The sequence below is a fragment of the Cloeon dipterum genome, chromosome 1, assembly GCF_949628265.1.
Source record: "Cloeon dipterum chromosome 1, ieCloDipt1.1, whole genome shotgun sequence".
Taxonomy (NCBI): domain Eukaryota; kingdom Metazoa; phylum Arthropoda; class Insecta; order Ephemeroptera; family Baetidae; genus Cloeon; species Cloeon dipterum.
In genome coordinates this window covers 22,847,809-22,861,565 of record NC_088786.1, presented here as the reverse complement: position 1 = coordinate 22,861,565, position 13,757 = coordinate 22,847,809, and the positions used below count along the sequence as shown (strand labels likewise).

At 41.4% G+C, this 13,757-nt stretch overlaps 1 protein-coding gene across 1 annotated transcript in view; it reads right to left on the bottom strand.

Moving 5' to 3' along the window:
- nvy (nervy) overlaps window positions 1-13,757 on the bottom strand; it is a 60,203-nt gene that overhangs the window by 28,366 nt on the left and 18,080 nt on the right. Inside the window, exon 2 of the mRNA XM_065492831.1 lies at window positions 13,320-13,484. Coding sequence (XP_065348903.1) covers window positions 13,320-13,458 — 139 coding nt within the window. The 5' untranslated portion in view covers window positions 13,459-13,484. The remainder of the gene's footprint in view (window positions 1-13,319; window positions 13,485-13,757) is intronic.

Sequence of the window (13,757 nt, the reverse complement as noted above, 5' to 3'; positions counted from 1 at the left end):
ATATTCAGGGCAATTATTGTACAAAATCTTATGTGTTTGTGTTAATACATGCAATTGACGTCTGTCTGTAATCTTTAAGATACGACACTTTTTATACAAAGATGACAAGTTTTGCCCGCGTTTGACGTCAAATATATACCTCATGAGGTTGTTCTGTAAAACTTGCAGCTTATTCAGTTGCTCCGCGCTAAGGTTACAGAACACGATATCACCATAATCAAAATGGGGTAGCATTAGAGTTTTTACTAGTTTAATTCTTATTTTTTCTGGCGTGACATTTCGAAATTTTTCTACATTTTTAAGTGAACCATAAACTTTTTGAAATATTTTAGAAATTTGACCCACCCACTTCAGATGCTTGTCAAAAACAACTCCTAAATTTTTTACTTTGTCACTATAGTCAAATTCAACACAGCCAGTTTCCACTTCATCACTGAATTGAATTTCAGTGTCGTTCATTTTAACTTTACTTAACTGCGCCAAGTTTAGCTTTGAGTGCGATCTCTCAGAGCCAACAACTAGCACCTGCGTCTTGCGCGGATTGAGCTTTAAACCGTGCTTTTCCGACCAGGCGACCACGTCGCACAAAATATTGTTCATAACCGCAATAGCGTGCTCCAACTCCTCAGGCTTGCAATTAATATACAATTGAATATCATCTGCGTACATATGGTACTTACACCGATTTTGAAAGAGATACACTACGTCGTGGGTATAGACGGAAAACAAAAGCGGACCGAGCACCGACCCCTGAGGAACTCCGGCCTCGATGCGGACCCACCTTGAGAATTTTCCGTCCTTGTCACGAATCGCGTGTTCTCTCTCACTTAGAAAGTTTTTAAAAAAATTTAAAACTGAATCAGAAAAATTTAGCTGCGTCAGCTTCCTGAGCAGCAGAGCGTGATCGACCAAATCAAACGCCTTTGAAAAATCAAGGAAAACCATAAGGGTTACCTCACCACGGAAATTAGAAATCCGCAAGTCCTCAGAGATTTTCAAAAGCGCTGTGGTCGTGCTATGCTGCCTGCGGAAGCCGGACTGGAACTCGTCTATCACGTTATGTATATTTAAGTACGTAATCAGCTGGTCGTGGACGATTTTTTCAAGCACTTTAGACGCAGTGCACAGGACGCTAATAGGCCGAAAATCATTACAAGCAACCGCGTGTCTAACTTTAGGTAAAGGCATTAAAATAGCTTTTTTCCACTCGGACGGGAAGTGACCTGTTTGTAAAGAGGCATTTACAATATTTGTTAACGATGGCAAAATTGAGTCAGCTGTCAATTTAAGCATTTTGGTACAAATTGCGTCCACTCCTTCAGCAGAGGAGACTATTCCGCGAAGTGCGTATTTTACCTCCAGTGGAATGACATGACTAAAATATAATTTCTCACCGCCCACGATTGCATGAGGCAGGCGAAAGTCCAAGTCAATACGACTCAAAACTTCCGCCCGCCGCCGCACCGTGAGCCCAACAACCAGCTCATCCACTGGAATAGGAAAATCCGCACCTCCCGTCTTTCCTCTCATCAGCCCTAGCTCACGCAATTTGCCCCACATGTGCTTAGTTGAAGCAACCTCATTTAAGGACTGGAAAATTATTGACTTTTTGAAATTAAGCGTTTTTTGTTTAACCTTATTGCGGAGTGATTTATACTTATTAAATGACTCGAGACACTTGTTCTTCTCGGCTACCTTGCGCGCTTTGTCCCGCTCTCTCGCAAGCTCATCAATGTCTCTTTTTAATTTGGGTTTAAATTTTACCGATTTTACGATTTTCTTTGTGGGCGCGACTTCATCAAAAAGAGAAATTAGTTTTTTTGAAAAATTTGAGACGCGCTGATCAAGAGAAGCCACGTCCATTCCCTCATGCCACTCGATCTCATGCGATCTCTGCTGAAGTTTTTCAAGATCAATTTTGTGAAACTCGCGAATGGATCTCACAACTTGATCTTTCAAAACAATCTTGACGTTTAAAATCGCAAAGAGAGCACTATGGTGAGAGAGTGGATTAGCTAACTTCCCAAAAGCGGCGCATGACAAATTAGACGAGAGAAAAATTGCATCTATTGTGGTAGTCGAATTAAAAGCTACATGAGTATCATTAATTGGCAAACGATTCAATGCGAAATCACTAAAATTATTTAATAGGCCATCGAGTTGTCCAGACTGCTCCGCGAAGTTAACATTGAAATCACCCATTATTACGCAATTATCAAAAAGTGGAAATAGGCTGTGCAACGTCTGAAAAAAAGCGTCAAAATTAACGCATCTCATAGGGCGACGGTAAACTATGGCTGTCAGTAAACTTTTGGATTTTGTCTTAATTTCAAGAAAAATGAATTCAGCTGAACTAGAAAGTGTACACTCTGACTGCAGCACGATTTTAAAATTAATACCCTCTTTAACATAAAAAGCAACGCCGCCGCCACGTGTTTTAGGCCGGTCATGCCGCACTAACTTGTAACCCTCAATTTTAAATTGTTGGTCGATATCATGCTTTTCTTTTAGCCATGTTTCCGAGATTCCGATTATGTCTACGCAATTATTAGATACGAAGTGTCTGAGCAACCTCATGTGATTAATATTTGCAATAGATTGTGCGTTCAAACAAATGATTTTGATAAAATCGGTAGGCAAAAACTGTTTATCACACTGAAAATGAATTGATTCACCTTTGACAAAGAGCTCAGGCTTCTTTATTCCCCGTCCGACTGGCCGCTGCTGTTCGCCGCCTCGGTGGTCTTCAGCCTCTCGATGCTCCGCGCCGACCTGCCCCTCCGAGGATTGCCCACCGCCTTTGTCTGGCTTTGTTCTGGCTGATTGAGGGGCGCAGTGGCAAAACCCGAATGGGACGGGCCAGCTTGGGGCTCGGGAGGCCCATGCAGCTCTTCAGGAGAGAGCTGCGCTGCTGCACGGTTCCGCTTTTTCCTCTTGGTCACTGGTCGGTCAGCAGCTGGGGCCGACGCACTCTCACACTCGTCTGCATCATCATCATGGTGGAGGACTCCCGGTTGTTTGTACTTTTCGACCCAACCAAGCACTCGCGTATCCTGGACATAAACTTTTTTGCCAGCGACGAGCAGATGGTCGCGGCGCATCTTCACTTGTACGCTTGCTTGGAGGGCCGACTTTCTCGCTGTGTTTAATTCCCGTTTTACTGCTCGCTCTTCCGGTGTGAGATCGTCCGAAATCACCACATTCGTCCCTTTCAACTTGTAGGCAATCCGCAGCGCTCTAACTTTGTATTCCTGACTGAAAAAGCGGACTACAATGGGACGAACACGACCGTCCGGCCTGCCAGTGCGAAATGCAGATTCTACCAGCTGCTCCTGTGGGCGCTTCTCCAGTTCCAGGTGCTTGAACAGAACGTCTTCAAGGGCTTGTTCCAGTGTAACGTTAGACGGGATCCCAAAAATAACCATATTTCGGCGACGATTTTCAGATTCCTGCACGGCCAGTCGCTTTTCCAGATGAACGACACGGCTGGCGAGTTCATTTTTCTCTGCTCTCAGCTCTTCAACTTCGGTCTTGATTTCATTTAGCTGATCACCGAATCCTTCAACCACGCCGCGCAGATCCCCAATCGCATCGTTAGTCACTTTCAGTTTCTCGTCCAGCAGCTTACTCAGGGTCTCAATCAGTTCAGATGTCGGTCCAGGGTTCCGTTCGATGTCCCCCATTGCGAGCAAGAGGATGAGAAAATAAATTCCCATACCGCAAAACACTTTCACTATAGTAGCTGTTGTTAATATTTTGGCACTTAGCAGGAATTGCAACGGTGAGCGGGTCGAGCGAATTCCAGGAAGGTAAATCATGTCTAGACCTGCACGTAGCCTTGGTAACTCGCACCTGCATTGCCGGTGTCGCCTGCGTGCCATGCGATTTTCTCTAGAATCAAAGCGTCCGAAGTGCAGCAGCAAAATCCAGACCGGAAAACTCGGCCCTCGGACAGTGTCGGCATCATCCATCCCGTCCGACGGCTGTTTCCACACCAGCAGACGTTCATGGACACAGTTGACACGCCGCACCACCTTGCTTGCGTGCTGTAGCCATTGCGTACTCCCCTCCAAATTCAGTTTAGTGCTTGCTCGCATGATTTAGCAGGTGAATTTCTGCCATTGCATTCCAGCTGGCAGCCTCGTGATTTTCCGTTATTGTAAACAACCGTCTGGAAATTAATGAGTTTATTATAAAAAAGTTGGTGTAATAGGAAAATAATGTCATCGTTATTGCTTCGTGATTGCCAGTCGTCGTAGTTTGCTTTTATTGGTCTGATGAAGCAAATGCTGGAATAATTTAATTTTTTTGCTGTAATGAATACATCTGATTGCAGAGCTCATGCAACTGCCGAAAATAGGTTTACTGGAACTTCTAAATCTCTTTAAGAATTTGGTCTTTCCTGTTGGTTGCAATTATTGTAAACCATTGACCCAACTAATGAATAGTCAACGCTGCAGTTACAAAGTGGGAATGGAAATGCTCGGCAGACCGCGGAAGTTGTTTCAATAATTTTGAATAACATTACGCAGCCGATCGGAGTGAGCATGGAGCAGCTGATTCAGGTCACAGGGCGGATGAGTCACTAGGAGGAGTTATTATGAAATCAGCAGCATTTCAATAATTCTGATTGAAAAGGGCCGATGTCACGGGCGGGTGGGTGCCTGCGCGCCAGATGTCGAGGCACCCACGCGTTGCCACACGCTATGATGTGTACCAACCGCAGAGGTAGCCAAATTGCGTCACCATGTCGCATTATGATTTTTATTGCCGCATAAAAATTAGAGTAATTCCCTTGCTTTCTCTCTATAGGCACTCTGACAGACATTAATGCTCTTTTGCGGTGCACGTCGTGGTGAAGATTTTGCACCGCACTCGTTTTTCAGCATCGCTTGCGGCGCGTCCAGCGCTTTTGTCTCCATGCCAAATAGGTGCTTCCGTGTTTTCACTATCGGTTTTACCTCTACAGCGTTTGTAATTAGTAAACTCTAGATTCTATCCATTTAACCAAGTATAACTAAATATGGTGCACTAATATTTTGATTAAAAGGTACATAAACAACGATTGATTCAAAAGTAAACAGTGAAAATATCTAAAAAAAAAACTAAACTCATTAAAATTAATTAATATAATCCTGGAGCTCCTGATCTTTTCTTTTAATTAACAAGTGATAAGATATAAATTATTTTTAAATTCACCATTTTTTGCGAAATGCCTTAGTGTTCAAAGTCGCCAACAGATGGCGCCAACATATACTTCCAATTTTAAGGTACTTCCGGATTTAAGACACAATCCTGCTACTGTGATGAGAATATTTATTACTAGAATATTTTATTACTAGAATATTTATCTACTAGATGAGAATATTTATTAGATGCCTACGGGGATTTCTTTTAATATGCTGAAACCACAAATTGGTTTGGTCAAACGCCATAGACACGAGCAAATCATTTTATTAATATAAAATCTCTGCTCATTATTCGACGGCGATTGGCTGGGCCGATTTGGTTTTCAGCACTTCAAAAGGGATAATTTTCAGAGCAATATGCACAATAGCAAGATTGAGTCTTGAATCGAAGCGGAATAAGTGCGATTAAATCTAAAATAACCGCTGACACCATATTGGCGGCTTCAAGCACTAAGGGTCTTTCGCAACTCGTGAATTGGTTTGTTCTTTGTTAAAAATAAAAAGATTTGACCTTTCCTTAAATTATTATTGTTCTTTTAATATTCTTTAGCTAAATAAAAATAATTTCTTTAAAACAAAAATTGATTTATATTTAGATAAACATTAAAACATTGTTACCCTTTTGATAAGCAAGAGTCTAAATTTTCAGATCTTAATGAAAACTCACAAATATTGAAAACACACACTTTTGTAATATACCAGAGGATGGAATATTAAATTTTTAAAACTATGAGTAAAATTAAAATAATGAGCGGTTAAATCAATAAATCGATTAAATCATTGCGTCCAACTATCTCACCATTTAACATAAAAGTAGAAAGCACATCTAGCTAAATTTCTACAGAAAGTAATCAGGGCACTATATTCGTACAAGAACGAACGAGAGCAAATGGAGCAGTTGTCTTATGTTCGATTGTGTGGGACGCGCATACCCTGCCTGTTGTTGAATTTGCCGTCGGCGCTGGAAGTATGAAAGCAACTGAAAATAATGCGATGCTCTTCTCTATTTCCACTGGCAACAATACCTCAAGGGGCGCGCGAGGACGGATTGCATAGTGTGTGCTGCACACACACTCGTTCGTTCGCTCGCTCTCCGCCCCGCCTAAAAAACACTTGCCGGGAATTTCAACACCTGAGCCTTGTTCACGCCTCGAGAACACAATCCCTCTCTTATTTCTCCCACGGTGGAACAAACTCATCATCAAGGATCGATAGTCACCCTTTTCATACGCCGAGCAGACGGCAAGGTAAACCTTCTCCCTTCTGCGTTCGCATTTTTCCAGCTGCGGTTACCCTCCTCGCGCTTGGAAGGCACGCACCCATCCAGCCGCAGGATAACATTGGTTCTTCTTTTGTGACTTGCGTTTTAGGTTTGATTATGTTTTAACTGGAAATCTATTGCACTTAAGATGCCAGCAATAAAGGTCGATTTTTTATGGTGAAATTGAAACGGACTTCCTCCACGCTGCTAAAAAAAGTCAGTTTTTGAACGGAAGAGTATGAAATTTTTATTAAAAAATATATACACATATTTTTGTTTAAATTAGGCAGTTCTGTAATGCAAAATATATGAAACGTTTTTGAAGAAAATTTGAAAACAGAATACATTCAAATCACATAATTTTATTCCTCAACTAGAGATTTGGTGTCGACTTTTGTTTCATGAAAACGCGGAAAAAGCTAACAAAAATAGTAAGATCATTCAATAGATTAAAACAAACTTATTATATCTAATGAATTGCACACATTACGTACAAAAGGAAATGAAAACTCCTCTTGTACATCAATATGTTCTAAATTGGTCGTTCCTTTTAACAAAGCGAATTTGTATGTTCATAATTGTTATTTTTTGAACTAACTCAGGCTAACTCAAAAAATATAGAGTGGGGACGGAACTTCTTAACGTGATCACAGCCACTCCATATATGGATGAACAGCCCCTGGCGCCAACTTCAACGCCAAAACTAGTTGAGGGGAAACTTTGGTATTTCAACGTGGAAGAAATTAAGTTTAAAAATTAATTAATTTAATAATATATATAAATAAATCGAACATTTAGCAAAAGTTTTTAAGTCAAGAATATTATAAAAATGCCTGCGACTGTAAGAACTTCATAATTAAATAAGTGTTCATCTTTTCCATTAAAAGTTTATTCTGCCCGATCTAATTTAATTAATAGCCTTAAGCAGCAATAAAAACACTCGATTTTAAGACCCCTAGACTCCCTTTAATTTGGAACAAATTTGTCAAAATAATAGAACAAAATGAGTGGATCATTAAAAGCAACAATCCCAACCGGCCCTTGTTCATAATTTAAACACGGTGCCACGAATAAAAAATAGATGGCACGTGCACACATACATACTGGTCGTTCCGTTTCCCACGCCTCTGATTGTCCAACGTGGTCCCTTCAGCCGATTAAAAACAAGCGGCGGCAGTCGTGAAAAGGCTGATCTGCCTGGGAAATGCACGACTTGTGCATGCCGCTGACGTTTTTCCCTCAAACCACCCTCCTTGCACTGCCCAGCACCCAGAACACCACCTTCATTTGATGTATTTATCATTCAGCCAGGCGTGGAACCCTCTAATCAGTTTAGACACAAAGCGAGCGCCGTCGTTTCTTTTTCGCGGCTGATATTCTTTCTGTTTCCTTCCTCATGCACCAGAGAATTGTTCGTGGAGCGCGAGCAAGCATTCTAGCATCGGGGAGTTCGCGGAGCGTTAGTGTTTGTGTGGGAAGGGCGAGAATTTGGCCCTTCTGGTATCGCGAGATTGCAGCGCCAATGTCGCAGGGGCGGATCTGGCTACTCTGCCAGTTCAAATAGAATCTCGAATTTGTATCGAGCTCTCGTTATTCATTTGATAGAAGTTTCATCTCATTTAGATCGTTCTTTAATAAGATGGGACTTATTGAATTATTACAAAAATAAATACAATAGTTAATACAAAATTGGATAAAGTTTACAAAAAATGTAACCATAAATCAACTGTCGGCGTAGCATTGATTTTTCAAAGTATTAGAAAATCACGGAATCATAATAGACGGGCTTTGAGAGCACGTGTTAAGGATGATTTTTTGAACGAACAGATCATGAGAGGAGAAATTATTACTTGATCGTCTTGTAATTGCACCATTGTGAGCCCAATATGTAATTACATATTTGACTTTTGTTACATTGGGCCATTCCAGTTATTTTCCATAAAGGTAAGACCCATTTAAAGCCAAAAAATTAATTAGTTAAAAAAGCATATAACTGTTGTCAAACGCCCGTTTAAAATCTATGATTTAAAATGGGTAAACAGGAATATGGTTTTTAAACGTTCATGTAAGACAACAAACTGTCAGACAAATGATGATTTTTGCTGTCATTACGGTCGCAAGTTTCTTGTTATAAAGTATGTTCTTAATTGCTGTGGTGCACTATTCTAATTAAAGCTTATAATCAAGGGAATTGAATATCCCGAGTTATATGTACATATACCACGGATTCCTCTTCCTGGTTTTTAAAAATAACTTGTAAAGCTCCAAAGCGTCAAAAGACTACGATAGAGCCATTTTTTTAATCAGATCTTGAAGCGTGGTAAAAAATATTAGTTTAATATTTTGCTCTCCAATAACCGCAAATTACAAAATAGGAACTCATACTGAGCGTTTATACATTTTTAGTTAGCACTTCTTTATCCATTGCACCGATCTCCAGATCTTCAGGAATATTAAGAGTGAATCCCGGTAGGAACGCCCCTGGAAGGGAAAAGGCCACCTTACAGGCCTGTGTGATTCATTCGGGCACAGCGAGAACAGCATCCCCGCGGCAGGCAGGCAGGCAGGCAGCTATCTCTGCGCAGCACGCAGCTAGGGCGGCAGTAAAAAACCCTTGCCGCCTCACCTAAATAAACTCTCGGTAGCCGGATTAGCTCGCGTATTTATTATTGATGCTTGCCGCCGCATACTAATTCAATTTCACCCCGTTTTTCAATTAAAAAGGAACCGCTCTCTCAGGCAATTGAAGCTCAGTCTGGTGATGATGGAGAGATGCGCGCGGTCTCTTTGCCTCTGCAGCGTCAGCCACTAGAAATTTAACCAGATATCTCCAATTTGTTTTTTCGCCAGCCGTGAGCCCCAGGGAGCACCGCGCGCTCTTCGTGGAGGAAAAGCAGAAAAAGGGGATGGAAAACTAATTAAAAAATCAAATCCGTCGGAATGCAGATGGATTCGAAAAGTTATTCCAGCAGTCGGCATTATTTACATTCGCAGTGCGCGGGGGAGGCGACGAAATTGAAAACAAACACTTCCAGCGCGAGCTGCATCGGCGACAATTACTTGGCCGGCGCTGATAACACGGACCGGCCCGCGTGTCGGTCAAGATAACGCGCGGTGCTCGGATTAAAATATAAAAATTAAATGCCGGGATGGGCGTGTGCGCGCGTGAGGGCGCAAACAAACACCTCGTCCCCTGGGGGTGGGGTCCGCCTGCGCGCGGACGGATAAGCGTGTTTCGCAATGCAACCTGTTTACCCCCGGCTGTATGTGTATGTCTGCGAAAAATACTCGGGCTCCTGGCAGCAGCGAGTGCTGGAAGAGAGATTGGTTGGTTGGTTGCATGCGATACGGGCGCCCTGATCTTTATGTTTGCCCCCTCGCAACCCTTGGCCCCTGTTGATCAGCGCAATATTTAGAGCCCACATTGCTGCTTTTTTCGGTGCTTGCTCTACCAGCCAGAGCACAGTGTGTTTCGAGCCGCGCGCGGCGACAAAGAGCGGCCTATTAACTAGCTGCAGTACCAGCACTCAAAATTTTCGCCCGTAATTGCTGGCGTATTCATATTTGCTCATCGCCCAGTAGCACTTTGAGCTTCGGCTGCGGTCAAAAGGCTTATATTGGCTCCAATGTCTACGTGGTTGCTCTACACCAAGAATTCGAATGGGGAAATATTTTCTGACGAGTGACTAATAGCGACATAACTGAAATTAGCATTGAAATAAAAAAGTATTTTCTTGAAAATCGATCGTTATATTGTTCTAATTTGAGTATTCGATCCTGCATTTCTTACTATTTTCAAAATCAAATTCTAAATAATGGGAAACTTTGATCAGCCATTACAAAAATCTTTGATTACGTAGCCGCAACAGAATTTAATGAGGTACACAACATTTTCATGATATAAGAAGCAAGTTTAACTCTTTCACATACAATGAAAAATAAAATTAAGGTCTTTTGGGATATTTTTGTGAAAAAGAGGTTTTTTCAAATGAAATGGAGACCAAGTTGTGGGTTTTCGCAAATTTCGTCAATTAGTCAGCACTCAAGTAATTTGAATGTTTTGAACAGCTGGTAATTCAGAATCTTCTACCATTAATTCTGTGGTAGAGATATTGTTTGAAGCCTGAGGGGCCAAAAGAAACGTGCAAGAACAGTGCAAGAAATTTGTATCTTCATATTTTCACTTGCATCTAAAATATAAATAAATAAATATTGTCTACAGATTTTCCCACAATGATATATACGACTAAAATGGACTGTTCAATGAGTGTAAATTAATATTTGCAAAGAGTGTTTAAACAAAATGAAAATTTTTAAAGTTTTTTGCATTTTAAACGGTGTGAACCATTAAATAATGTTTTACCAAGAAAAATAACGCTTGGATGGAAGCGCACAAGACGTCCAGCGACTCCTCTCCTTCAGGAAAAAATTAGCAATTGAGAAAGCTTTTAAGAGCTTAAGACCGTCAGGATTGCACTTAAAGAAAAATAGCAAACGTGCGGCGTGGAGGAATTTTTAAAAATAAGAAGAGCAGGAATACAGGATAGGCACGCGCATTAGCAAAAGGCGCACACGCTGCACTCATAATGAGCCGACTTAAGCCGATGATGTAGCGCTGCTACATCAGCAGATTAAGCTGCTAGCCAGCAGGCAACGAGATTTCCTCCTTTTTCTCTCTCTTTCTCTTGCTGCTCAGCTTTTAAAAGGTTTTAGCCGGAGAGTGGCGGAAAAAAATCATGCATATTCAATCGATCTTTCTCCAACAGTCCCGAATTAATTTGAGCGCCGGCCGTTTCCAGAGGGACAACTTTTGCGTCCGTGATAGATTGTGCCGCCGCAGAGCAAGAGAAATTGATACATCCCACGCGCGGGTACAAAAGACACACGACTGCGAATGGTCTAAGACAGGTGCGCGAAATATGGCGGGTCTCTAAAAGGTTGCGCTATGGTCATTATTCAAACAGTCACGTACCCAAAGTTTGCTATAGTGTCTGCCAGCATTCGTGAATCCTTTCCAACTGTGGTTTGCAGTTCGTTGTCAAGTGAAACAGGTCTGCTCTGAAGACGTTTCTATAAATTGAAATTTGGGCTGGGAAACTCTATTCAATTATAGGTTTTTTGCTCGAGCTCGAAGAAAATGACCAGGCAGAAATAATATTGGTGTCATATTCGAATTGAAGACGATTTTTCTGAATTACTTGTTTGCTTTTTTAGTTTCAAAGTAATCTTTATTATGGTTCTGCAGAGCTATTTTTGTTCGGGGGGGGGGGGGGGGATTCCTCTAGGGTCAAAAAATGTTTTCATTTATAAAAGCTTTATTAACAAGCAGAAACATTTTTTTAATGTTACAATGAATTTGAGCATGGTCCTGCTTTGGATTACGCGTTTAGTGTTTTCATAACTATCTAATTTATATTTTATGAATCAATAAACTTGAAATGAGTTGAATCATTTAAAATTGACTTTTCTAAAAATATTCTACCGATAATTTTTCATTATTTGGTAAAATTGTTAATTTTTTGTATCAAGACAAATGAAGGTGTCAAAATTAATTTTAAATTGAATAAAATTGAGGTTAGATCGGGAATTTCAGATGATAGATTATTTTCTCTGCCACTACTATTGATTTAACTGCTCAAAATTAGCAAAACATACAATCCTCATTTCACCTCCGACTACAGCATTTTTAAAATCGCAAGTTCTCTCTTGTTTCTCGTCACCAAAATTACATGATTTGTTTTTTCTTTTATTTTAAATAGAAAAGCCGTAAAAATTAATAATTATTTTCGTTTAACTCGTATATGCGTGGCAACGAAAATCATAAAAGCTCCCGCAGAGATCTTAAGAGACGAATGAGCGTGCGTTTCTGCGGTAGCGTTCAGTTGGGTCGGTCGGGTGGGGGGCACGTGTCTCGCTTCTCACGGGGTGCACACACGACATCAGCCGCACACTGGCCCGTTCCATGTAAAGAGTTCTCTCTCTCTCTTCTCTCGTCCGCCCCCGTCTCGGGATCAACTAAATGGACCTCTCGCACCCGCTCTCTATCTATCCATCTTTGAGAAACAGAAAACGTGCGGGTGGCATCACAAACGAAACACTTATCCGCCTAATATAAAGACACACTTCAATATACAATATCCATCATTAATCACCCAGAAAGATGCGAATGCAGACAGACAGAGATCTTTCTCTGCTCTTCGCGCCACTCACTCTCCACGCCGAGTGCGTCGGCCTTTGTTGTCGCGTGTCTTTTCTTAATCTAATTCCCGCGCACGATGGCATAAAAACTTCCCCAAAACAAATCGTCCAACCCTTTCTTTGAGTGCGGCCGTCCCCTTATATTTTTGAAGAGCGGGACCCCACCTACTCTTAAATTATCGTGAGAATATATGCCTCTGGCATGCATATTCAATTGGAACCATGAGAAATAAGCATGTGTGTGTTGCAGAGCATATAATTTTAATAAAAAAAAATTACAAATCATTTTTGAATCTATGATCTGTCTGAAAACGGCTATCTTCAAGGAATACTAAATATTTTCTAATGGCAGCTTTCCAAATTTATGCGAAAAAATTGGTTAAATTTTAAAATTGATGAGATGGGTTGAAAACTGCTGGTACAGTTTTCAAACTTATTATTAAATTATTCCTCTATGAAAACGGAGAGTCAAAATCTCAATATTTATTCTACCATCTGAAAATTAAGAGCATTTCAAGCAGAACACCTACAAATTTTTAATTAAGGCAGTTTCAAAGGTTGATGGTCGTGCAATAAAAAAATTGTTGGTTTCAATACAGGAACGAATGGTTGTCGATAGAAAAATGAATATCAAGACTGCATCCTCTAATGCGATGATTGCATTGACCTACCTTTGGAAGAGGCTCTGGCAGGTCTTGGGGCGTCGGTGGCCGGGGGCGAGCTCCTGGCCTTTTGGGCTGGACTCGGCTGCTGTGGGGGCCTCTCCGGGGCTTCCTCCTTGATGCTGCTCTGCAGAAGCTTTGGCTCCATACGCCGGCCACTATTGCGAGCTCTGTCTGCAACAACGCGAGGGAAAAATTAATTTCCGAACAATCATAAATGCACTTATGGCCGCAGGCGTGAGCGCGGACGGCTCGAATAATAAAAACATTATTTTCCTAATAACCGAGTGGAGCGCGGGCTTTGGCGAGTGTTTTGACAAAAAATTCCCACGCCACATTTGCGGCGGTGAGAACGGCTGGATGGAGAACAGATGCTTCTGGCGAGCTATCTCTCCGGATGCATCTCTCTCTTTCCCTTTCTCTCTCTTGAGAGCCTCTTGATGACGC